Consider the following 27772-nt stretch of genomic DNA (forward strand, 5'->3'; position numbering starts at 1 on the left):
ACGGCCATCAAAATATAAAAACTCATCTAAATTTCCATTCTCTAGTCAGTTGCTACACCAAAAGCATAATGGCCCCAGAGTCCACAGTAAAACTATAAATTTATCTTTTAAAATAAGAGGAAAAAAATTCAAAGTAACTAAAAGATAATCTAATAAATGAAACACTGAGTTGCCTGACATGGGAATTCCATTTACAACAGCTTTTCTAAAATTAACTTTATAGACTACACTGAAATCTCAAAGCTGTGGTGCAATTTCTCCTTTTAAACTGCAACACACAGTTATTTCTGTGACTCAGACCTTATTAACATACCTCTTATTTCAAGCAATTCCCATTCTAAAGTACTGCTACTCCAATCTGAAACAAATCCAACTAATGCCAGAGATGAGTAATAACAGTTAATTTCTCCATTAGGTATCATGTCACAATATATGATGAAACTTCTGTATTTTATTTAGCCAAACTTCCTTCTTTTTCTTTAATACAAGAATAGATAAATCAGTCTGAACAGCTTCTTCAAGAAAATAAAAAGGATCTGCATAGCTGGTAGGTGCTGAACGTTAAGCCAGTATCTTTCAGACTTCTGCTTAACCATCAAGCCCAAACTAGTCCTTCTTTTTCTTAGGAAACAACATTGCATAACACCTCCATAGGTGGTAATCTGGTTAAAAGTTTATTCTGTAAAGAAATCTAACTTTTGATAAATAAACCAAAAATTTTAATACCAAAAGCACACTTTAAATACACAGTATTTCAAGTAGGCTCCACGCCCAGCATGGAACCCAATGCAGGGATTGAACTCACAACCCCAAGATCAAGACTTGAGCTGAGATCAAGAGTCAGACACTCAACCAACTGAGCCACCCAGGTGCCCCTAAATACTCAGTATTTAAAATCAATACAGTTTCCAAAGACAAGAACATAAATCATCAAAACTGCTCAAAAATTAACATTAGGACATAAAATTCATATCAATAATGTAACTGTAAAACAGCTATACCATATACAGAAGACTTCCTTCCCCTACCATCTACAGTCTAGACCTACCTTCACTTTTTCACAAGATTTTGGGGTTAGAAAAAGCCATCTAGTTAGCCATTCAGATTGGACCCAGCTGAATGGTCAGTGAGTCTCTGAAAACCTGGGATAAGCACTTTCCATAAGCCCCTTTTATGGCTTTAGAAAGCTGCTAAAACATTTTTCCTAGTTTTGATCCAAAATCTTATCTCCCTATAACGTCTTCCCATGGTCCTACTCCTGCCTAACCTCACCATATAGGTTATCCAATCCCACTACCAAAAAGTAGTTCTAATAACTGATGTCTGGTATCAATTCAATTTACCACTAAACAGAAAACCTACTTCAAAACATGTCATCCCTTAGGAAAGCCTGACTAGAGTGTTAAAGTTGCACCTAAGAGTTATTTTATCAGCCTGTTTTGTTCACCACTTTAGGTCACTCAACAATGAAAATACTAAAATGGTAAAATGTTATATTTATTCTTGCCTATTCCCAGGAAAGACATAATACTAAAAAACATCATTTCACAAACCAAACATGAAATGCAAATGATGAGACAAGAATGTCAAATACTATCCACTATCCAAAAAGACTGAGGAAACTATTGAAAAAGCTTCACTTAGGAAACAAGAACTTTTAAAACTTACCCAAGAACAGCCAAATAAACACAGAAGAAACAGACCAAATACATATGAAAACTTTAGTATATAATCGACGGGCCATTTCAAATCAATACACAGAAAATATAGGTTATTTAATAAGCAATACTGACAAATCTGACAGCCATTTTCAGGGGAAACTAAACCCCTACACCTCAATAATATATGGATCAAAGTTTTAAAGGATAAAAAGTTAAACCATGAAGAACTAGAAGACACAAGTGTGTATCTTTGCATTTTAAAATAATCCTGTTTGGGGGCACCTGGGTGGCTCGGTCATTAAGCGTCTGCCTTCTGTTCTGGTCATGATCCCAGGGTCCTGTGATCGAGCCCCACATCGGGCTCCCTGCTCCACGGGAAGCCTGTTTCTCCCTCTCCCACTCCCACCCTTGCTTGTGTTCCCTCTCTCACTGTCTCTCTCTCTGTCAAATAAATAAAATCTTTATAAATACATAAATACACAAATAAATTAAATAATCCTGTTTTGAAAAAGGCTTTTCTTTGTCTCAAGTAAAACCAAGCACCATAAAGGAGGAGACTGAGAAATCGGACTAGAAAACATTAAAGACTTTTACAGCAAAAGAAAAGTGACTAAATCCCAAAAAATGACCAAGGTCTGACTGCCTTCACTTACAAATACCACTTAAAATGTGAGAAAAAGATAAACCCAAAGGACATGTTTAGAAGGTTCTCAAGGGAAAAAAAGATATACAATAAATGTATTTTTTAAAAATGCAACCTCGGGGCACCTGGGTGGCTCAGTCATTGGGCATCTGCCTTCAGCTCAGGTCATAATCCCAGGGTTCTGGGATCCAGCCCCGCATCGGGCTCCCTGCTCCGCAGGAAGCCTGCTTCTCCCTCTCCCACTCCCCCTGCTTGCGTTCCCTCTCTCGCTGTGTCTCTGTCCAATAAATAAATAAAATCTTTAAAAATAAATAAATATAAAAATAAAAATGCAACCTCAGTCACAGTAAGGAAATGCAAATTTCTACCTAAGTTGGCAGGGCAGGAAAATGTGAAAATGAGGAATCACAAAGCGGTACAAGGAAATTTTGGAGGTGATGCATATATGTTCATTATCATGACTGTGGTGGTTTCAGGAATGTACATGTCAAAATTTATCATATTGTACACTTTAAATATTTGCAGTTTATTGTGTGTGAGTTATACCTTGATAAAGCTGCCTAAAAAAATTAGGCATGGGCCAGGAAGTATGAAAACCAGTATTCTCATTTAGTGTTAATTTGATTATAAATAGTGCAATCTCCTTAGAGAGAAATTTGGAAAAATCATACAGTATAAAAATAGAGAATACTCTTTGACAGAGAAAATTCCTTCTCTAGAAAAACTACTAGATATCCATATTCTATAGATACAATCACACAAGTATGAAAATATACCCAAGAGTGTTCACTTAGCAATGTAACTCTGTAAAAACTAAAAAGAACTGTATGTCCAGCATTAGGGAAATGACTAAATAAGCCTGTAAAGTTTCACATGTAATATGGTAAGACATTAATTATGTACAAATATTGTACATAAATCAAACACACAAGAGTAAGTTGCAGAGTGGTATAGAGAGAAAATTACCTTTTACCTGACAGAGTCATGCTCATACATGCTCAGAAAACTCCTAGGACACATCAGAAACCATTAACTCTATGGTAATTTGTGGGTACTTTTCTTGTTAACTTTTCGCTTTTTATCCTCCAGAATGTTTACATTTTCCCATCATGCACACATTACTTTTATAACATAATTTAATTGTTTTTTAAATTATGAGTTAAATTATGACTTAAAAACCAAACTGAGGAATCCATGTCTAGCATTATGAGTGAAAACTCTTCCAATTAAATATAACAAAAAATTGTTTTGCTCTAAAACAGGCAAGTCTTCTGGTACTTAAGGGAAATCTTAAGGAAGGGGGAAAACCAAATAGGAAATGAAAGTGTTAATGGACATTTGAGGCAAAGACAGAAAACACTGAGCTGCAGTTGGGGAAGTGGAAGTGAGATAGGTATTAAAACTGAGACTTTCAAGGGTTCCACAGTCAGCAAAGGCTAAATTAAGAGGAAGAAATTCCCATATTTACACAAGGAAAAGAGAAAGCTTGTCCCACTTTTCCTACCATTCAAAAGCGAACAAAGTTCATAAAGATTTTATAACCATGGGTTCTGAGATTTGGATCCACAGTCTCTGCCAGCCCAGCACACTCCCACCCCTTCACAATCAAAAATAACACAAAAATGGTGCCAACGTCCTGAAATCCTCTGGAAAAAAATTCCTTCTACCCAGTCAAGTCTGCACAGTACAGTATTTACACATCCTGCTGAAGGAGAACTTACAAACAGGGATTATATCTCCAAGAATTCCAAATAGAATAATGTAAGTATAAAAAAAAAAACTTTCATTTGGTAGAAGCATAAAAGAAATCACATACAAGAAAAAGAATTAAAAACTCCTAACAAAGACCAGAGAGATTAGAAAGAATTGAAGAAATTGTGTGTGAGCATCCTTACAAACATACACATACAGACACACAGACTTTTAAAACTAAATAGACTGATAATGATAACTAAAGAATTATAAAACAGAAAGATCTGATCAAAACTGACAATGCAGCACAAAAGAATACATTAGAGAAAACACGAAAGAAAAACTAACAGACATGAAGGAAAGAATGAGAAAAGGTTCAGAAGGTCAAATGGGAATTCAAGGAGAGAAAAGAACCAAGAAAGGTAGTATCTGATGAGATAATAACTGAGAATTTTCAAAAACTATTGAAAGATAAGAACCTTCCAATTCTAGAAGGGCAATAAAATCTAAAAGAATAAATATATTTAAATATAGACATAGGAAAACAATATAACAAAAGATGCAATGGTCTTAAATCTATAAAGAGATTAAATTATACTTACATATTACTCGGCAACAGAAGCCAAAGAATAATGGATTAAAATCTTCATAGAAAAAATTACCATTAACACAGAATTCCAGATCCAGCTAAACAATGGAGTATCTACTTTTCAGAAGCAGAAAAAACTGTCAACTATGTGTACAAACAAAACTGACTGCAATGTTAGCAAACAATTAAAAATACCTGATGTGAAATTTAATAATCCAAAAGGTAGTTTTTAAAATGATCAATACTTCCTATCAGAATATGATTGAGAATATTACAAAACTCTTTCATTACATTAGGGATTACATTAATCAGGGACTTCTCAGGAAGCCAGGGAGAAAGTGCTAGCAAACAACTTTCTCTTTCTGGCCCCTCAGTTAAAGTGTTCAGAGCTTCCAAATACAAAACCATATAAAATTAGAACAAAACTTTACAGTATTTTACAACCAAGTGCACCAAACAGTAAAAGCCTGATTATTTTTTCTAAGACAATATAATCTATTCTTCAGTCTATATTTCAATTTCTATACTTCCACAGTCTGTATTTCAATTTTTTAATGTCACTCCACAAATTCCTACCTCTTCCGCTTAAGAGAAAGTAAAGATATAAAGTCTACACAAACAGCAAAACTGTGAATAGCAAAATCTTACACATATCCAAACTGCAAACACATATAAATTGATGGAACTAAGAAAGGGCAAGGCAACTACTTATATGTTTTCATTTTCATATTTTTTGGAACATCACTTACATAATTATTAACCTACACTGAAGTTAAACAATCTTTAAAAAATTAAGAATATTTTCCCATTCCAATTCACTGAACTGAAGCAGCATTTGCTTTTACATTCACAATCTTATATAGGCACCTTTCTCTAAAACTGTACCTTGAGAACTACAGTTTAAAAAAACATTCACTTAAGATTTTTACTTACTCACTACAAGGTTTACTTTATATTTTTGAAAGTTTAACACACCAAATGAGTGACATTCCTACTGATCTGTGCGTTCTCTCCCACCTAGTGTTTGTAAGCCCAACATGGTGCTCAACGCATAGCCCTGTCAAACAGTAAATGACTAAAAGGCAACCAGCATAAATCTGGAAAGAAAAGGTTTACTTCATGACACAAATAATTTCAAAACATAAATAACTTTATACAGGTAGTCCTTATGAGTCCCTCCCTTTGGATTTTCTTTCAAAATAAACCTTCATAAATATAATACACATTAATCCTGTGTTCAGGACAGTACTCTGAAAAACAAAAATCAAGGACCTTTTATAATATGGACTTCATTATAATGTTCTTGAAGCTGCAAAGGAATATATAACAGAAAGTTAAAAATTAAAAAGTCCAGCTAAAACTACCATAAACTGGAAGTGCAACTTTTACATTTTAACACATATTTAAACCTACAACAGCCAAAGAAAACCCAAGTTTTGTTTTTGGGGGGTTTTTTGTTGTTGTTTTGTTTTGCTGTTGATGCTATTCTTTTGACTCCCAATAAGTAACCTACACAAAAAACAGTGAGAAAAGTTACCTTACTAAGAACAATTTCCAAGAAAAAGTCAAGTCTCTGAGATTTCACCAACTGAACTGCCACACTCAAAGTTGCTTTACAAGTTATCTAGTTAACATAATCGAAGCTTTGAATACAGTGAACCTTCAAAATTGTGATTACCAAGACTTCCTTCCAGACAAGAGAAATATTTAAGAACTTCAAAGATGATATCAGAAATCTAAAATATAGCCACAAGAAAACAATCCCATTCATAATAGCACCGGAAACACTACTGAATAAACATAACCAGGAATTGAAAGATATGTACACTGAAAGGTGTAAGACAACGAAAGAATTGAAAAAGATACAGATAAACGCAAAGATATCTATTATTAAAATGCCCATACTGGGGGCGCCTGGGTGGCTCAGTTGGTTAGTTAAGCGTCTGCCTTCAGCTCAGGCATGATCCTAAGGTCCTGGGATCAAGCTGCATAGGGCTCCTTGCTCAGCAGGGAGGCTGCTTCTCCCTCTCCCTTTGCCTGCTGCTCTCCCTGCTTGTGCGCACGTGTGCGCTCGCTCGGTCGGTTAAATAAAATCTTTTAAAAAATTTAAAAAAAATGTCCATACTGCCCTAAGCCTTACAGCTATAGACTAAATGTAACCTCTATCAAAATTCTAATGGCACATCTTATAAAATAGAAAAAAAAAACAATCCTAAATTTCATATGGAACCACAAAAGACTCTAAATAGCCAAAGCAATCTTGAGAAAGAACAAAGCTGGAGGCATCATACTTCCTGAATTCAAACTATACTCCAAATCTACAGTAATCAAAACAGTGTGGTAGTAGAATAAAAACAGACACATGAAGCAAAACAGACACAGAATCAAGACACCAGATATGAGCTCACACATATCTGGTCACCTAGTATTTGACAAGGGCGCTAAGAATATTCAATCAGGAAAAGATGGTCTCTTCAATAAATAGGGCAGAGAAAACTGGATATTCACATGTAAAAGAATGAAACTGAACCCCGATATTACAACACTCACAAAAATTAATGAATTAAAGATTTAAATGTAAAACTCATAGAAAAAAACATAAGGACAAAGCTCCTTGACATTGGTGTTGACAGTGATATTTGGACAGGACACCAAAAGCACAAGCAACCAACGCAATGACTACATCAAACTAAAAAACTTCTGCACAGCAAAAAGAAACCATCAGCAAAATGAAAAAGCCACCTACAGAATGGGACAAAAATATTTGTAAACTATATATCAGGTAAGGGGTTAATATCCATACTTTATAACAACTCAGTAGCGCAAAAAAACAAACAAAAAAAAAAACAATGACCAAAAAAAATGATTTAAAAAATGGGCAAAGGATCTGAATGGACATTTTTCCAAAGAAGATACAAATGGCCAACAGACACATGAAAAGGTGCTCAATATCACTACTCATTAGGAAAATGAAAATCAAAACCACAATGGTGTATCACCTTACACCTGTCAGGATGGCTATTATCAAAAAGACCAGATAACAAGTGCTGGCGAGGACATGAAAAGAATACTTCATGCACTGTTGGTGGGAATGTAAACTGGTACAGCCAGTGTGGAAAATAAAGAAGTTCCTCGAACACTTCTGGGTGTATATCCAATGGAAATGAAATCACCACCTCAAAGAGATATCTACACTGCCATGTTCATTGCTGCATTATTTACAATAGCCAAGATATGGAAACAACCTAAATGTCTGTTGACAGATGAATGGATAGAGAAAATGTACACACACACACACACACACACACACACAAACACACACAAAGAGGAATATTATTCAGCCACAAAACATAAGGAAATCCTACCATTTGCAACAACATGGATGGACCTTGAGGGCATTACGCTAAGTGAAATAAGGGAGACAAAGAAAGACAAATACTATTAACATCTCACCTATATGTGGAATCTAAAAAAAAAAAAATCCAAACTCGAAGACACAGAAAGTAGATTGGTGTTTACAAAGAGAGGGCGGGAGAACTGGTGAAGATGGTCAAAGCATAGAAGCTTCCAAGTTGGAGATCTAATATACAACATGGTGACTAGAGTTAACAATACTCTATTACATACTTGAAAGTTGCTAACACAGTAAATCTTAAAAGTTCTCACCACACACACACAAAAAAACTATATGAGGTGATGTATATGTTTACTAACCTTATTGTGGTAACCATTTGACAAAATATATATATATCCAATCATTACACTGTACACCTTAAATTTACATAACATGATGTCAATTACATCTCCATAATGCTGGAAAAAATAAACAAAATCTAGCCACAAGAAGAGACTCCTATCCTATGGCTATCCTGTTCTGTAGACTGTGCTTAGAAACCATGTTTACACAACAACCATGCAAAGGTAGATACTGCCTTCAAAAGACAGTACACAGCTGCCACAATCCTACATTTCAAGATCCATGAAAGATTTGTTTTATTAGAAGATACCTGAAGAGTTAAAAAAAAAAAGTAAAAGCTGTCTTGTACTGAAAATAGCAGGAAGTAGTGAAACTAAAATTGGTAAATTCATTGTGGATAAATCCAGACAGTATCACTAAAAAATTTACATGTATAAAAAGTCATTCACTATAAACAAGTCATTCCAATGCCCCTTTTTTTATATACACAAAATGCTTATTAAATCAGGAAAACCCAATACACATTATAGATGTCTGATTTTAGCAGAACAGTTGATAAAGTAGACAAGCTACCCTTGGAGACAAAATAGATAAATACTGAACATGGCTGAATAGTAGTATAAATCAGTTAAATGTTAAAAGGTTAAATGATCATATCCCAAAGTTGCCAATTAATGGTTTAGAAAGTGTCTTAATCAGGTATCAAAAGAGTCCGTTCTTTGTGTGAACTTACTAACATTATAATCAATTTCTTGGATAATAAGACTTGCCAGTTTATAATGATGTGAACATAAGAATATCTCAAAAGAGGAAAACAAAGGATAAACCAACTAAATAATATTTCATAAAAGATTTTTAGGGATGCCTAGGTGGCTCAGCTGGTTAAGCATCCAACTCTTGATTTCTGCTCAGGTCATGACCTCATCGTGGTGAGGTTGGTCCAGCTGGCATCAGGCTCCATGCTCAGCAGGAAGCCTGCTTGAGATTCTCTCTCTCTCTCCCCCTCTGCACCCCCACCCCCTGCTCACTTGCTCTCTAAAATAAATAAATCTTAATTAAAAAAAAAAAAGACTTTTTATCCTTTGCCACCAAACACTTTCAGTTCCTTTTCTAACAATGGTTTTTCTTTTTTTTTTTTTTTTTGGTATTAGTGATTGTTCACCTAAAACACACACATTTTATAATGATATTTTAACATTATGATTTCAGCTAAAGACACACTCAAAAACTTATGCAACATAATGATTTCCAGTTATATATAGGTATCCATGTACTACACACAATTGGATGAACCCAGAACATTTTGCTTTGTATACATATCAAGAGGAATGCAGAGCTATCATCTACAATTCTTCAGTCTTTTCTGCCTGTGTTCTATTTCCACAGTTTAAAGGACTTCTGTTTGGCCTTTCTTCCCCCAAAGGTGCTTATCTGTGCCATAATTTGACTTTTAAGTGCAGATAAAATGCAAGATAACCCTTGTTAAGCATCTGCCTTAGGCTCAGGTCATGATCTCAGGGTCCTGAGATCGAGCCCAGCACAGGGCTCCCTGCTCAGCAGGAAGCCTGCTTCTCCCTCTCCCTCTGCCTGCTGCTTGTGTTCCCTCTCTCGCTGTCTCTGTCAAATAAATAAATAAAATCTTAAAAAAAAATGCAAGATAATCTTGAGCATCAAAAAGGCTGACATAAGTGAAGAAAATGGTACAAAACGAATAAACTTTCCAAAGAGTAAACACCCCACCAACCACCACCACCAAGTTTTCTCTTCCACTTTTGGCAAGTACAATATACTTTTATCAATTACACTTCACATTCAAAGTATATTTATTTTCAATTTGTTTACATTTACATACACTCATCTTCACTGCTAAATTAATATTTTCTTATGTGTGAAGTTGGTCAGTTGCAACAGAAAACAGCATAATTTCCCATTAAAATTAACGGAGAGGCGCCTAGGTGGCTCAGTCGGTTAAGTGTCTACCTTCAGCTCAGGTCATGATCCTGGGTCCTGGGATCAAGTCCTGCAATAGGCTCTCTGCTGTCCCTCCCTCTCCCACTCCTACTCTCCCCAGCTCTCCCTCTCCCCAACACCCCTCTCTGGCTCTGCCTCTGCCCACCACTTGTGCTCTCTCTCTCAAATAAAATCTTTAAAAAAATTTTTTTTTTAATTAATGGAAATATGTTTTCATGTAATGGCTTTTCACTTATTAACAGCAGGGTTTTCAAGAATGAATTCAAGACATTAAAGGATACATACATTTGATTCTGAGTTTGAGGCAACAAACAAGAGTTTAGACAGCAAGGGATACCAGTTCTACCTTGAAAAAGAAAAAATTATAGAGCCTCAGTTAGACTAGCAAAGGATACCTACACTCCAAAATAGACTAAAGCAGCACAGGACGAGTGGTATCAACTAGCAGGAACAAGAATCACACACTTCAAGGCTTATGGATTTTAACTGATTGCAATCATAACAAATTAGTGTGATACTAAAATCAGATTTGTTCTATAGAGTTGAAAAACACCCAACAAGATTAAAAAAAGGCAGAGTTGCACAAAGGAAGAGAACAGATAACAGAACTAGAGCAGTCAGGATACTGTGAACTGAGCATCAAAAAAATTAGGATCATAATAGGTAAAAATGAAGATGAAGATTTCCAATAAGGATGGTTCTATTCCAAACATTTAAAATGATAGATAAAACATAAAAAGAGATTAACAAAGATATGGCTGAACTCAAAACTAAAATAACCTCTACCTGAGTCAGAAACAGTAAAAATTCAAAACAGTAACCAATACCTAAATGCAGTGTAGGAAAGAAAGAATGGAGATGACGACCAGATACTGGCTCTACAGTAGGCAAAAGGTCAGAAATTCAGCTCCTACAGATAACAGTAACAGAACTGAACCAGATTCACTACTTGGCACCAAGGGGTAGGAATGGGAATAGGATTTCCACAGGTTGTGGGGACAGGGAGGAGGAGGAGAAAGTGGGGAGGAGAGGAGAGGAAGAGAAAGGAGATGAAAAATAATCAGGCTGCAAACCTATTACCTAGAGTTACAGCTTTATAAAAGCTCTGAACCTGGAGAGGAAAAAGGACAAAACATCTAGTCTTACAGCAAATTTTAAATTAACAACTCCTTAGTATCAAGTATGAAGCCAGTATTCACATCAATCCAACTGCTTTGTAAATATCTTTTCAGTTATTCTTTGTTGACTGATTCATTTATCATCTTGGTTTCTTTTTATTATTCAGTTTATCATTCTTAGAATTTGGGGTTGGAAAAACCAGTTGGTCCTGTAGGGATTCCCAGTATGAATTCTGTTGATGGCATCTTCAAAGTATTTAACAAGTTTTTTGTCCTTTCATTTCCTATAAATTTGTAAATTTAAAGGCTACATCAGGGGGCACTTGGGTGGCGCACTTGGTTAAGCAACAGACTCTTGGCTTCAGCTCAAGCCCTGATCTCAGGGTCATGAGCTCGAGCCCCGCATCAGGCTCTGTGCTCAGCGTACGAGTCTGATTTTCTCTCTCTCTCTGCTCCTTCTCTTCTCTGCTCTATCTCAAATAAACAGATCTTTAAAAAAAATAAAGGCTACATCAGATTCAGGATTATGACTATGGCACAGGTAGCACAGCATACTCCTAAATGTATGTATCTACTGTCCAGATGTCTCCCCCTTTGTAGTGACAATAGCAGTTACTGGTGATCTTTGCCTAGACATTATTAAGAAATACAAAATGGCGGTATTCTATTATTCTTTCTTTTTTTTTTTAAAGATTTTATTTATTTATTTGACAGAGAGAGAGTGAGAGAGGGAACACAAGCAGGGGGAGTGGGAGAGGGAGAAGCAGGCTTCCTGCTGAGCAGGGAGCCCGATGTGGGACTCGATCCCAGGACCCTGGGATCACGACCTGAGCTGAAGGCAGATGCTTAACGACTGAGCCACCCAGGCGCCCCACTATTATTCTTTCTTGATTAGGTAGAATACATCTATAGAAATTTCTCTCCTGACCTACTTGGTTACCCTGAGACACAAATTATACGAGTAGGACAAATGTTTATTTTTCTTTATTCACCAGTTGTCAAAATAATAAACTGGTCCAATAGCAACTAATTAAAGGGTTTTTTTTTTAATGTTTTAGTATCTTGAATTCACACGTTAAACATTTGATTAGTCTCAATTCATTAATTACTATCTATTGATGTTCAAATTCTCCCCATTTTGGCCAATGGGATATTATTCAGGATGGCTCCTGGGTTGTTTTGACACTACCCTCATAGTTTTGGGCCTAGTACTTCAGAAACGTTCTAGGCTGTGGCAAACAGATTCTAGAGTGGTCCCCTGGCCCCTGCCTCATGGTGTTCTCACCCTTGTGCAATCTCCTCCTATTAAGTGTGAGTGAGACCTGTGACTTGCTTCTAATCAATAAAGTAGGGCACAGGTGACAGGATCTAAGTGATTACATATACATGGTTACATTACCTAAGAATGTAACCCATGTTACTAGGACATGCTTTCTCTCCCTTAATGGCTTTGAAAAAGCAAGCTGCCATGTTGTAAGCTGCATATGGAGAGGGCCATATGGCAAGGAGGTAAGAACGGCGTCCTAGACAACAACCAGCAAGAAACTGAGGCTTTCACTTGAGCAACCTTCAAGGATCCGAAAGCTACCAACAACCACATGAACTTGGAAGCAGCTCTTTCCCCCAGCTAAGCTTCAGATGGGGCCCCAGCCTTGGTCAACACGGTAATAGCAGCTCTGTTAAACACTGTAAACCCAGTTAAGCAGAGGACCCAGTTAAGCAAACTCCTGACCCACAGAAACAATAGTATAATAAATGTGTGTTGTTTTAAATGTGTGTTGTTTCTAACCTTGTAGTAATATCGTAACACAGAAATTAATCATTAATTTGTAGGTTTGTCTCATACAATTCCTGTCTTAGAAAATGCTCATTCTAAGCACTAGTTTACTTTTACTGTGAAAGGTATTTAAAGACCACAATATAGGAACCAGGAGTGTTTTTCTGCTACTGGGTTGATCATTGTTTCTAGGTCTTTTGCGCCAGAAAATTTTCACATACATTTTAAATAAGCTAAATTATGGCATGACTCATACAAATTTAGTACTATGGGATTTTTACTTAATTTCACTGACCTTAACACTACATGTTTTCAACAATGCTAAAAATCTCAGTTTTCAATAATACCAACGTAATCACTCATTTCATTTGGCCCACAATGCACACATTACTCAGTACTGGAATAACAATGTACACATTGGGTGCCTGGGTGGCTCAGTTGGTTAAGAGACTGCCTTCGGCTCAGGTCATGATCCTGGAGTCCCAGGATCGAGTCCCCCATCGGGCTCCCTGCTCAGCGGGGAGTCTGCTTCTCCCTCTGACCTTCTTCCCTCTCATGCTCTCTACCATTCTCTCTCAATAAATAAATAAAAATCTTTGGGAAAAAAAAAAACAATGTACACATTACTACCAAACTTATGATTATAATAGTTGAAGATTTGTTTTCCTTTTTTGCCATCCCTCCTCCGCTCTCTTCCTAGGGTATATTCTAATTGGGATATACAGTCAAGTTACCATGTTTTAAAATCACGTGGCATAGGTCACTCTGGTGTCCACCAAGTGAATACAAGTAAGATTCAGTGGTTTCATTTTACTTTTGATTCTTAGGGATTTTTAAATTTTTGTTTAATAATTATGTAAAATATTTAAATGGCTCTAAAGTCTTCAGAAAAAGGAAAATTCAAAGCATAGATTATACCCGTGTGCTTTTCTACACTATGCTTCTCTCCCCCATAAGGAGCCATCATTTTTCAGACTTCATTCTACTTTTAATAAGAGCAATATATAGGGGTGCCTGGGTGGCTCAGTTGTTAAGCGTCTGCCTTTGGCTCAGGTCATGATCCCAGGGTCCTGGGATCAAGCTTCACTCAGCGGGAAGCCTGCTTCTCCCTCTCCCACTCCCCCTGCTTGTGTTCCCTCCCTCTCTGTGTCTCTGTCAAATAAATAAAATCTTTAAAAAAATTTAAAAATTAAAAAAAAGAGCAATATATATAATCATCTCCTTCTTAGCACGATTGCATATTAAAAACATCTATCCACTTTGTTTTTTTTTTTTTACCGTGTCTAGAGGCACAGTGGGCCTGGTAGAAACTAAGTAACTTGAACGAGGGGCACAAGGGGTTAGCAGTGATGGAAAAAAAGTTTTAAAAAATCTCCACTCAGCCTAACAAACCAAAAATGGAAGAAATGATGGGGGGAACTAATAAAAAAATTAACACCAAATGATATTAGTTTTACAAAATAGTCTTCACAAAGATTTTTAAATTTGAATATGTTGAAGATGTCAGAGAGGTAAGAGACTCCTTTTTTAAAGTAGCAAAAAGAGGTCCGGCCGCGTTCCCAGGGAGCTGGGCCGGATCTGAGGGCTGGGAACCCCGGAGCCCAGAAATGCCCCAAAGGCGTCCACCCTTGAGTGGACCTGGTGTCCCTTGGCTCAGAGCCCCCGTTGTGGTGAGCCCCCAGTGCCAGCCCCGCCTTCAGCCTGCATCCCCCAGATTCTGAGGCGCCCCCGTCGGTGGGCCGTGTGGCTGGCAGCGGCTCCCCCTTCTCCACAGCCACCCTGTCGCGGATTGCGAGCGAGCGGGAGGTGCCCAGCCGTCCCGGGGGCAGGGGCGGGCGGCCAGGGGGTGGGGCCCACGGCAAGGCCACCTCCCCTCTTTCCCGGAGCCTGGGCGGAGAGGGAGGAAAACTTCCTGGCCTGGGCTCCGGGCCGCTCCGTCTGCCAGCCCTGCGGTCCCGCCCACCGACGCCTTCCCTGGCTCCCCAGTGTCCGCCATAGCCAAAGCCTACGACCACCTCTTCAAGTTGCTGCTCATCGGGGACTCGGGGGTGGGCAAGACTTGTCTGATCATTCGCTTTGCAGAGGACAGCTTCAACAACACCTACATCTCCACCATTGGAATTGACTTCATGATCCGCACTGTGGATGTAGAGGGGAAGAAGATCAAATTGCAGGTCTGGGATACAGCCGGCCAAAAGCGATTCAAGACGGTAACTACTGCCTATTACCGTGGAGCCATGGGCATTATCCTAGTATATGACATCACAGATGAGAAATCCTTCGAGAATATTCAGAACTGGATGAAAAGCATCAAAGAGAACGCCTCTGCTGGGGTAGAACGCCTGCTGCTGGGGAACAAGTGCGACGTGGAGGCTAAGAGGAAGGTGCAGAAGGAGCAGGCTGTCAAGCTGGCTCGGGAGCATGGGATCCGATTCTTTGAGACAAGTGCCAAATCCAGCACAAATGTGGATGAGGCTTTCAGTTCCCTGGCCCAGGACATCTTGCTCTAGTCAGGAGGCCGGAGACCGGGAAACAGCCACAAGCCCCCTGGCACTGACCTGAAAGCTTGTGACAAGAACAACACCAGCAAGTGCTCCCTCGGCTGAGGACCCTAGGCCTGGAGGCTGAACCTGAGGGAGGCAGGGCTGTGGGTGGGCAGGGGAGAAACAGCAGGTGGGACTTGGAGGGGCTAGAGGTAGGTAGATGGTGGAAGAGTAGGGAGCAAATGGAGAAGAACATGGGAAGGCAAGAGAAGGAAAGTAGGTAGACTAGAGAGGGAAGGAGAGGCAAAGAGGAGAGAGAGGCGAGGGAATGAAAGGAGATGAGGGGGCAGGAAAAGACGGGAGAAGGAAAGAACGGGCCCTGGGTGTCAGACCTTCCCTGGGCTTTTAGGGCAGACATAAATGTAAATAAACAGTTGATTCGTTGTTATTGGGGAAAAAAAAGTAGCAAAAAGATTACAGAACAAAAACAGAAAGAAATGAAATAGACAGGTCTATATGAAAAAGCAACTCCCAAATCTCAGAAATGAAAACTACAGACAAAATAAAGTCTGAGTAGAGTAGTATTGGTAAACTGCTACACAGTACTGAAATCTAGTATGAGGCATAGAAAAATAAAGAGAAAAAAACTGAAAGAACAATTAAGATACAAAGACCCCAACTTAGGTCTTTCAAAAGAAAAATGAAAATAATAGAAGTCATATTTAAAGAGCTGAGAATTTTCCTAACTTGAAGAAAGATCAGATTCCTCACAGTGTATGTATTCTCTTAGTACTAGTCGGATATACAGAAGTTTGCCCACACAATGCACTGTGGTGAAATTGCAAAACATCAAGCACAAAGAGCTGCTACTTAAGGAAGTAATTAACCAGACTGCTTCACAACAAATGTCCATAACTTAAGGAAACCACATGCAAACACTGGCATCACTAAAATGTTTACAAATCTCTTAAAAAGTCACATGGGATGAATGGAGACTTCAAAGCTGGCTACACCTTAAACTTTATCCATACTTTAACATTCTTACATAATTATTTTCTTACAACTCTATAAAAGCAAGCTGTGGACAGTGCATAAAAACTAGTAACTTGGGCGCCTGGGTGGCTCAGTCGTTAAGCATCTGCCTTGGGCTCAGGTCATGATCCCAGAGTCCTGGGATCGAGCCCCGCAACGGGCTCCCTGCTCAGTGGGAAGCCTGCTTCTCCCTCTCCTACTCCCCCTGCTTGTGTTCCCTCTCTCGTGCTCTCTCTCTGTCAAATAAATCAAATCTTTAAAAAAAAAACTAGTAACTCAAAGACTTATTTCAAAGCATCTAGTAAATTCACACATTTTAGCCTTAAAAAAACAAGCAAATACTAAGCAGTAAAATTTTAGGGAAAAGAAAACAGTAGCATAAAAGAGAAAAAACAAAAGTCAATTCCAGGCAAAGAATTTGAAAGGCAACATAAAAGAACATGTAAGAGTATCTTTAGAACCTTGAAGTAGGGAAGGATTCCTGAAGACACAAAGTATAAATCGTAAAAGGAAAACAGGGATAAATTCAATTAAATTAAAATTTTTAACTTTTACTAAGACAATATATAAGAAGACAAACACACACAAAAAAAGAAGCCACAAGATGGGAGAAGACATTTGTGATACTAATCAGCAAAGAATATTCAGAACATATACAGAACTCCTCTTAATCAAAAAGAAAAACAACCCAACACAAAAATAAACAATCATTCCAGAAAAAAGGGGAAAAAATGGCCAGCAACCATTAGAAAAGATATTTCCTCTCAGAAAGCAGAAATGCAAACCTACAAGGTATCATTTCATTAGGGTATCTTACTTTAGTATTTGCCAATTATCAAGTATAGGCAAGAATGTGAGCCATCACATGTATATATTAGTGAGGGGAATAAACTGATACAACTACACTGGAAAACGTTTTGGTACTACCTAATAAAGCTGAAAATGCACCCCTCCTACAATTCAGCAATCCCACTCCTAGTGTGAACAGGAGCTCCAAAACAATATGCTCAAACTGCAAATCTCAGCTCATTAGTGGGTAGCAAAAATCAACTTAGTGGGTCTTAATCACTATTCTTATTTTTAATGAAATGGACTAGCACCACATAGGTATTTAACAAATTTTTTTTGTTATAGATGTGGCACATCTGATAATGTACTGAGTCTCATAATGTAAAACTTATTACAGTAAGTAGTAACAAATGTTTTTTAAAACACTATCCTGGAGACACTTATGTATGCAAGTGTACCCATAGACCTATGCAGGGTGCTCACAGCATCATTTTTTATAATAGCAAAAGAAAAGTGGAAACAACCTAAATGCCCATGAACAGGTAATAAAGTGAAAAATATTCATACAACGAAATTCCATGCAGCAGTGAAAGTGAATGAATTTGAGCTATATATAACATGGTGAAAGAATATCAGGACCATAAAGCTGAGGGTAAAAAGTTGCAAATAAACTCATACAGAAGGATCTCATTTATAAAGTTCAAAAAAAATACAAAAAGTTCAAAAACAAACAGAAAAAAATATTTTAGGTATATAAATATATGTGGCAAAACTACAAAAAAAGCAAATATAATGGTTACTTCTGTGGGGGGGAAGAGCACATAAAGAAATTAAAATTAAAAGTTAGGATAATGTTCTTGAACTGGGGATTAGGTACAAGGCTGTTCACTATATCCTTACTCTTTATCTTACATGTATCTTATACACTATTTTTATGTAGTTAATTTTAAAAGAAAAAAATTTTAAATAAAGTTGAATGAAAGGTACACAGGTACTTGGTAGAAGGGTATTTCTTTTACATTTAATCTTTAAATTGTACAGACACATTCTATATTCTCTTGTACACATGAATCATTCAGTATTTGTTTTATCTGAGAGAGAGAGAGCCCGCACAAGTAGGAGGAGCGGTAGGGAAGGGGGGTGGAAAGAAGCGGACTCCTTGCTGAGCAGGGAGCCAGATACGGGGCTCAAAACCAGAATGCTGGGATCATGACCTGAGCTAAAGGCAGACACTCAACTGACTGAGCCACCCAGGAGCCCCTCAATATTTGTTTCAATTTTCAATAAAATAAAAAGATGACAAGTACAAAGAGGTAAACGTAAATTTAAAACTAACAAGCAAACAGGCATATACTTCCCCGCTTCTTAAATTTATACAATATAATTATGACAGTGCTGAATACCTCTAGAAAGTTATACTTTGAAACAAATTCTGCCCCCCAAAAATAAAAGCAAATACTTCAAAATATAAAATAAGAAATTTCTAAAATCTTTACCAAAAATACCCAGGATTTTCTTGACCTAGCAGAAAGCTACCTTAAGAAATCAGGTAAAGTAACTCAAAAGTAATAACTAAAACTCCTTCCACAAAAATAGTGTGTTATTTTAGGGGCACCTGGCTGGCTCAGTTGGTGAAGTGATTGACTCTTTAATCTTGGGGTTGTGAGTTCAAGCCCCACGTTGGGTGTGGAGATTACTAAACAAACAAACAAATAAATAAATAAATAAAATCTTTTTAAAAAGTAGTATGTTATTTTAAATGCTACTGGGACGTTTTGCTTAAATAAAACTGAAAGAATATGGAATATAATTATTCAACTTATGCCAGATAAATAATGCTAGACAAGCAGACAAGAATTCAGCCTTGCTCATTTTACATTTATTTTATATTTATAAAGTATTTCTTTTCTCCCCTACCCCTATCAGACAAGGTAAATGCATGGGTTATATTTTACATAATTCCAAGGCTAATCTTAAATGTGTATTTTACTTGAAAAGTGCTCCAAAAATTTCAAGTTCAGAAAGATTTTGTTCAGGTTAAAACTAAATGCAATTTTTGGGCCCTCCCCTACCCCCAACCACCAAAGGAACAAAAGAACTAAGTCACTTTTACAAAGGATCCAATTTAAACTTAAAATTACAGTTAACATCTAGGTCAAACTTAAAATGACTTAAGAAATTACTCCCATTCATCAGAACAGTGTACCAACCACAAGTATTATATCTGAAACTGTACCCAGAAATGAAGAGTACCAAATGATATGACAAGCTTGAGAAATTCACATCACAGAAATCATAACCGTCAGTCAACCTCAGACATTCAGGTTATGAAAACTGTAAAAGAATTACAGAGCAAATTTCAAATAAACATTACTTCCCAATAAACTAAGTAAGTATGGGTCAGAAGCAACATAAATGAATTGAACCTGTGTGTGGATATTAAAAATGTAAGGAAACATTTTAAATGTTCAGCAACATAGCATTCAGAACACTTGGGAGCTTTCAATGTACAGTTCAGCTTGTTCAAGTTTACTTCAAAGACTAGATCTAAACACATGTAATCACTAAATTATGTACACATTTTACTCAGTACACTTACATTACTGATGAACAAAGTTAACTGGTACTATGCACAGATAAATTTTTGTGTATTTAATACACAAATTCCGAAATTCGTGTATTAAATAGCTTTCCATTCTGCTCCCAAGAGTAACCCTGAAACCCTTATTCTGGAAGTCTCATTTTGCATGGCATTTCATGTAAAGCAACTAGCCTTGCTAACAGAGAAGACTGGCACAAATGATAAGCAGAAGGCTCAGTTGAGTCCTAATCATGTTCAGTTAAGCAACTCATTCATTCATTGAAATGACCACCTACCAGAGATATAGTTCAGTGGTAAACAAGACAAAGTTGCCACTTCATAGTGCTTATATTCTTATAGGTGAGACAGCTATCAAACAATATAAAAAAGCATATACTATAATGATAGGTAGTAGTAACTGACCAATGAAGAAAAATAAGGCTAGGGACAAAGAATAGAGTAAAAAGGCAGGGTGATAAAGGTTGGCCTTTCTGATATAGCCAGTAAGCAATGCCTACAAGATCACATGGCAGTAACTCATAATACATTCACAGGAATTGAAACTGAAAAAACTTCTTAAAATCTAGAAAGATCATAGTCTACCTATTTTCTACATAAAACATTTTATAGCATTTGATTTTAAGTTGCTTTTACTATTTTCTCCACTCAAAAAATTGCAAGTTCTCAAATTTAAGTCACTAACGTTAAGAGTCAATCCTCTAACTGGGAGAAAAAAATCTGTATAACATTAATGTAGCTTTCTAACACCTAAATAGATAATTGCACATGGACAGTGCCTTATTTTTATTTTTTTTAAGTAATCTCTATACCCAACATGAGGCTTGAACTCACGTCCCCAAGATCAAAAGTGGCACACTCTACCATCTGAGCCAGCCAGGCACCCCTTTATTTGCTTATAGAAAACATACTTAAACAGCTCAATGAGTGAGGATGGACTCTAGAGTCAGAATACCTCAGTTCACATTCAGGTTCCTCCTCTTACTTGCTGCTCTTTGACAAATTATTTAACCTGTCTCCCTAGTTTCCACCAAATAGTACCTCTCATAAAACTGTTTGAAAGGATTATATATGGTACTGTACATAAAGTGTTTACAGAGACTTACAGCAAATAAGCACTCTAATAAGTAGCTATCACTTATGTAGCAACTAGTAAGATAATACAAGCAAGGCAAATGAGCCTTAGGCAGGTTAAGGTTAAGTAAGATAGTTAAGTTCACACATACAGTAAGTGGTACTAACTAGCAAGACCAAACTTAAGCTCTTCAGAGTCCCTACCATGCTTTTTCTATTACACTATACATTATATAAAGTACTGAGAAAAAAGAAACTTGCATAAAATCTTGGAGTTATTAAAGTTCAAAACCTGTAGGTCTCCTAAGCACTGACTTCCAGCTTATTACACCAGGCCAGACTGTTTCCCTGGCAACTTAAATGACTCAGGTGCAAAAATAAGTAATAACTGTCCCACATTTTCCAGTGAGAATGTAGCATAACATCAGGTCTCTTGATAGACAATTACTGAGAATCATGTAAGTTCTGATAACTAATCATAACTGTTACTAACCAATCAAAATAAAGAAATGTGGATAAAGGACGTTTTCCTCCAGTAATGGTAGGCAGCTAGGATACTATGGCCCCCATGAAACCTATTCAATATGGAAGCTATCTTAAAGGACCTCTCTCACTGGAGTAAATGACATTTCTCCCCTTGGTAAAAATACATGGGCTAGTGTCTACAGAAAGCTAAATATTTCTGGCGAGCAGTCTACTCTCCTATATACTCACTTATTTCTATAAATTCATTAAACAGGAGAATAAAAACAGAAGCTATTATTTCTATAAAAACTAAGTTACATCCTTTGGAAGGTCTTAATGAATGAATGGAAAATCTAGAATGATTTTTAACTTGGAAAGTTTCCCAGTGCCTACATTTTCATTCTGTTTTAAAGAAACCAATACTAGAAACCACAGGCAATGCTTGTAGGGTATAATTTATAGAAAAGAGATCAGTAACCCCTACTCAAAGACAAGAGATTGATCCAAATAAAAAGACAGACAATAATAAATGTTTTAAGTTAAAACAAAACACTTAAGGTACACAGATATTTGAGTTCTTGTTTTAACCAACTTTTTAAGTTACCCAACCAATGGTCCTAATCGCACAGGAAAGGTCCAGATGATCTCCACAACACTCTAACATCACTACCTCCCAAAAAGGGGTTCCCAAAGGCCTCCTGCAACTTTTCTTCTGTTCTCTGTTCCTAGGAAAGGAGCAAACTGAAAACTCCGTATGTTCAAGAATGAGGTATCCATCACAGTAAGAAACTGCAGGATAAGGATTTAATTCACTTATAATGAACAGATATTTAATAAATCTTTATTGAATACCTGCCTGAGACCCTTAGGATCCATCAATAAACAAAACAGACAAAAAGTCCTGCCTACAAAGAGGTTACATTATAGTGTGTGTTGGCGGCAGAGAGGAGAGACAATGAACACAATCAACAAGGAAATTATATAGTATGTTGGAAGGTGGCAAATGCCGTGGAGAAAACAGAGCAGGATACAAGACTCATTAAGTAGGGCAGTGCAGCTTTATGTTTTTCTTAAAATTCATTTATTTATTTATTTGAGAGAGAAAGGGAGCGGGAGAGAGGGAGAGAGAATCTCGAGCAGACTCCCCAGCTGAGTTTGGAGCCTACTAGGGGCTGCATCACCACCCTGAGATGAGGACCTGAGCCAAAACCAAGAGTTGAACTTTTTTTTAAAGATTTTATTTATTTGACAGAGAGATAGAGAGCACAAGTAGGCCAAGCAGCAGGCAGAGGGAATGGGAGAAGCAGGCTCTCCGCTGAGCTGGGAGCCCGATGCGGGGCTTGATCCCAGGACCCAGGATCATGACCTGAGCCGTAGACAGCCGCCTAAGGGACTGAGCCACCCAGGTGCCCCAAGAGTTGAACTCTTAACCGACTGAGCCACCCAGGCACCCCAAGGGAGTGCAGCTTTAAGTAAAGCGGTAAGACAGACCTTTTGAAAAACATTTGAAGGACAAAGATTTGAAGGAGACTAGAGAGTTGGCCATGCTGATATCTCAGGGAAAACGTGATCCAAGGAGGGACAGCAGTCATTTAAAGGCCTTCAGACAGCAAGTGGGGCTGGAGAGAAATAAGCAGGGAGCAGAGTAGTAGCTAACTTGTGAGTTAAAAGAGAATGGGAAGAGTAGATTCTGTAAGGTACTGCAGGCCATAGGGACTTTGGCCTTTACTCTGCACAAGAGAAGTCACTGCAGTGTTTTGAGAAGTGATAGGATCTGTTTGCTGAGTTGAAAAAGACCACAGGGAGCTAGTGAAGAAGCAGGAAGGCCAGCCAGGAGGCTAATCGCAAAAATCTATGCTAAAGATAAGATGGCTTGGGCCCACCTAGCGAGCAATAGAGGTGGTAAGAAGTGACTTGATTCTGGATATATTTCCAAGATAAGATAGAGCCAAGAATGCCAAGTGTAAAAGATAAAAGAGAGAAGTCAGGACTGACTCCAACTTTTCTTTTGCCTGAATGTTGGATGGAGCTGCCATCAAATGAGATGGAGTAGACTGCACCTGAGGCAGTTTTAAAGAGAAAAATGGAAGTTCACTTTGACTACTTCACCTACAAGTGGAAATGCAGAACAGGTTGTATAGAGTACAGAAGGAAAGCCTGGGCTGGATATATAAATATGGAAGCCATGAGCATATAGGTATTTATGACATTGGATGAGATCACCAGGGGAGTATAAAAAGAAAAGTGAAGCAAGAACTGAGCACTTCTACTTCAAGAGTAGAGGATGAATCACAAGGCAGAAAGAGCAAAGCAATTAGTGAGGGGTGAAACCCAAAGAGCAATGTCCTGGAAGGAGGGGGGAGTATAAACAAATTAATTTAAATTCTACTTAGTATACAAATCACTTTGCTGAAACCAGATTTAAGTTAAAAGTTCTTAATCCACTTGTAGTAGTTATGTGATACGTAAAATATTAAATCACAACTTTTTCAAAAGGAGTGGAACAGTTCTTAAATTCCTAGGAATACTCTATCTCCTACCGGAGTCTCTACTAAAACTAGTCTTAGTACTAAAAGTACATTTTGCCTATTTTATCTTTCGAACATTAAAGCCTAAACTACGGGGGGGGGGAACCTAAATGGTTTGCACTGCTCTTTCTTTCAAACACCAAAAAATATTTAAACAGCAAGTGAACAGCCCAGCATGCAATTATAAATTGTCATTACTTTTCTTTTTCTAGAGCTCAGATACAGCAGGTTAAGTTAATCAAACTCCTCAGATCATAGTACCTAAAATTTTTCCCATTTAATTCTGTTTATAGAAAAAGTAGCTTATACTCTTATCTAAACCAATGTTTTCCCTTTGATTTGCATATAAACTACATTTTTAAGATCAGAACATCCAAAATCATGTTCACAAAAACTGAAAGAGAAAGCAATAAAACCCAACTCTACTTATGCATAAGAGTAATCAATGTTATTTATAAAGAACCAGTTACTTGCTTCTAACCTCTAAGTATACTCTGGAATTACCTTCAAAATAATAAAAACATAAACAGTACAAGAACAAGCAGCTTATAAGATGTTATCCTCAAATATTTGAATGTTCCTGCAAAGCATGATCTCTCTACATTTCTTATTACATATTAGAGGTCAGATCCCTAAAAAAAACCAAAACCTTCCCTGGAAACATTGTTTACTAACAACTTAAATTTTTACAAAGTATTATGAGATCTTTTAGATTAAAACTTTCTTTGCTATACAAAAATTATAATAACCATTCAATTAAAAATACATCTTCCATATCTTTTCAAGTAAAATTCAATTTTTACTTCAATAACAGTAACAATCTAACATGAGTCATTTAGAAGTTAAGCCTCAAAAAAGCCTTCACTTCTTTGGCCCTTTAGAAAAGCCATATTGACTGTTATTTAACATCTAATTATTAAAATGTTTTCCCTACTGAAAGTAGATTAAGGCCTACAAACTGGAAGGAGACTTGGGGTGAGACCCAAGAAAACACATCATCAAGCAGAAGAGACACTGATGCTAAGGAATGATACAGAAAAAACTAAATTGGGAACAAAACCATAAATTCATGGTTCTCCACAAAAAAAATGTTGACCCTGAGTCATCAAAAGGTTAATACTCAATATCCTTTATAACTTTAAAGTGCTTAATACATTTAAGAAAATTTTTCATTAGGCTTTCTTATATTTTAAGTTTCAGTATGAGTCTCAGAAAGGTAAACAGAACACCTCATTCTCCAAGCATACCTGACAGATAACTGTTATGACTGCTCAAGCTGCAAAATTAGAAAAGTCATTTCTAATTCAGTGTTACAGAGGGGAATGAATCTTTCTTAGAACCTACAAACAATAAGCCCAGCTATTTCTTGTTAGTCGTAAGCTGAAGGTAGAGGGGGGCAGCTTGTTTATAAGAACACAGTAAATATGAAAGTCTATATAACAATGCCCGTCCACCCCAAATACAAATCAACTCCAGAGTACTCAACGTTATTCTTGGGAAGATCATCCCAGTCTTGTTAACAACCCTTTTAGCCAAGCTGGAGACAGTGTTGCCAGTTGCCGGCTAGGTGAGGTAGAGAGAACAAGTGCAACCTAATTTAGCAAGAACTCGAACTTTTAATCAATTCCTACGGCAATTCAAAGTGTTTCGTACACACCAAGGTATTTATCTATAGCAGGGTACGGGGGTCTAAAATTTTCAGGACTTTCCACAAAGCATCTCAAAAAACCCCACAACTTTAAATAGGTAGCTCTTTGGGCAGTGCATATTCACATGTCTGCTAAGGAATCCTTCTCTGATACAGGCCCAAATACGAATTTCGATTCCTCCTTCCTCCGGGAGAAGGAATGGCTAAAATTAAACAGCCCGCTCTTTAACCTCATCAAGCTGCAGCTGTACGAGGTTAGGATACCGCTCCCCGCGTGGGGAGCTGCCCGTCTCCGGTGCACACATGCTCCTTCACGACAAACGTGCGGGGCTGCACATCCCACACCAGGTGTCTGATTACCGAACGACTTTTCTAGTCTACGGGTTTGGTTTTCGGCCGAGCTCCCCAAAGCCAAAAATCTCATTGTTGGGAACCGAAGGGGGGAGGGGGACTCACTAAGGAAGACACACCCCTCGGGGAGAGGAAGGGATAACTTCCCCCGTCTCGAGGGCGGTCCACACATTTTTCCAAACTCCCCTCACGCCGCTTTCCCAGCCCCAACCGCCCCCCACCGCGACCCGGGGACACGCACACGGCGGTGGGAGGGGGCACTGGGAAGGGGGCCAGCGCCGGTTCCCTAAGTATCCGGAGGGACAGCGAGAACTGAAATTCCAGCATGGCGTAAGCATGGCCCAGCTCCGGCCCAGGGACGCCGCCGGAGACGGGCTCCCTCTGTCCATCGGCCGAGGAGGCGGTAATCCGCCTTCCTCCTGGGGACCTTCAGGCCCAGCTAAAAATAGGCGCCTCGGTCACCCCAGGGCCCTCTTCGGCCAACCTCGCACCGGGAGACGTCCCCAGGGAACTCCCCGGACGCGCTCGCAGGCGTCGCGGCGAAGCCCGGGTCGGGCCCTGGGCGGCGCGGCGAGGCCAAGCGGCCCCTAGGAGCCCGCCCGCCGCGGCGGCCCGGCTCAGGCGGGGGCCCCGCCGTGGCGACCCGGCGCCCGAGGCCTAGCCGGCGGGCGGCGACAACCAGCGGACGATGTCCGGGCCCCAGGGCCGCGCCCCCCGTCCGGCGCGGCCCTCCCGCCCGCCCTGGGACACCGCGACTGGCACAGTCCTCCCCCACCGCGGTCCCCGCGGCCGGCCCGGCGCAGCCTGCTCACCCTTATCCTGCACAGCCGGGGAAGGAGACCGGGAGGACGCGGCGGCACGGGCACTACAGCCCGGGCCGCCCGCTCCGAGGCGCCGCCGCCGCCGCCGCCGCCGCAGTTGCTCAGGTGCCGTCGCGCCGCCCGGCAGGAAACGGGCGGCTTCGGGGCGGGGCGGCCCCCGGCACGTCCCGGCGTCTGGGCCGGCGGTGCCCGGGGACCGGCCCCTTAAAGGGACAGGCGCCCGCCGCCTCGGCCCCCCGCGCGCCCGTCCGCGGGCTCCCGTAAGCCCCAGTGTGGGGCTGGCTCGGGATTCCGGGGCTTTCCTCCCGAGGCAACGTCCCGAAGCTAGATGGGAGGTGGGAGCACAGGGTTTGGCGGCTCAGCGGAATTCCCTTCATTCATTAGCCCTGCTCTCGTTCTCTCTCCCTTCTTTTCCCAAAGCTGGTTTCGTCTTGCGTGGCCCTCCCACTGAAGAACCACCTGGCCCCCCACACTGGATGATTTTTTTTTAAACCTTAACCAAATGGTACCCGATTTCACCCTGTTCGTCCCAAATTTCTTCCCAGAAAACACTGGAAAACGAAATCTTCCGCTCCTCTGTCTCCAGAGTTTCTCTGAATTCTCCTTCGGGTAACCCCAGCTTCAAGCGGGGAGAGAAATTAAAAACCGACCCAAACAAATTGTATGCAAATATTATGAAGCTGTTGTGTCTGACAGCTGGTGGCCTTTCATTAAGCCGGAGTAAATAACAAGAAGCTGCAGCGGAAAGGAGAGGTTGGCCCGAATCCCTGCTTATTAGTTTGCTCTTTGCTGAGAGGATAGCAGCGATCTTCCTGGTCTACTGGCAAAGGAGAT

The 27772-nt window shown here is 39.1% G+C and overlaps 2 protein-coding genes across 10 annotated transcripts in view; one reads left to right on the top strand and one right to left on the bottom strand.

The window, feature by feature from the left end:
* Nucleotides 1–27082, bottom strand: part of KTN1 (kinectin 1) — a 116344-nt gene extending 89262 nt beyond the window's left edge. For 5 of the 9 annotated variants that reach the window (XM_027569172.2, XM_027569171.2, XM_027569169.2 and 2 more), the window contains exon 1: nt 26930–27081. The gene's annotated coding sequence lies outside the window, so the exon portion shown is untranslated. Of the gene's footprint in view, nt 1–26929 lie in introns of all 9 variants that reach the window. The other 4 variants (XM_027569170.2, XM_027569166.2, XM_027569168.2 and 1 more) reach the window with 1 other exon arrangement.
* LOC113908764 (ras-related protein Rab-13-like) lies at nt 15110–16077 on the top strand. The gene has a single exon (XM_027569173.2). The coding sequence runs from the start codon at nt 15278–15280 to the stop codon at nt 15656–15658; it is 381 nt and encodes a 126-aa protein (XP_027424974.2). The 5' UTR covers nt 15110–15277; the 3' UTR covers nt 15659–16077.
* Nucleotides 27083–27772: the final 690 nt, after the last annotated feature.

This window comes from Zalophus californianus, chromosome 6 (genome assembly GCF_009762305.2).
Source record: "Zalophus californianus isolate mZalCal1 chromosome 6, mZalCal1.pri.v2, whole genome shotgun sequence".
Taxonomy (NCBI): Eukaryota; Metazoa; Chordata; class Mammalia; order Carnivora; family Otariidae; genus Zalophus; species Zalophus californianus.

Bases quoted from the DNA above. Each gene is read 5' to 3' on its own strand.
- LOC113908764 (XM_027569173.2), top strand. From the start codon at position 15,278: ATGATCCGCACTGTGGATGTAGAGGGGAAGAAGATCAAATTGCAGGTC.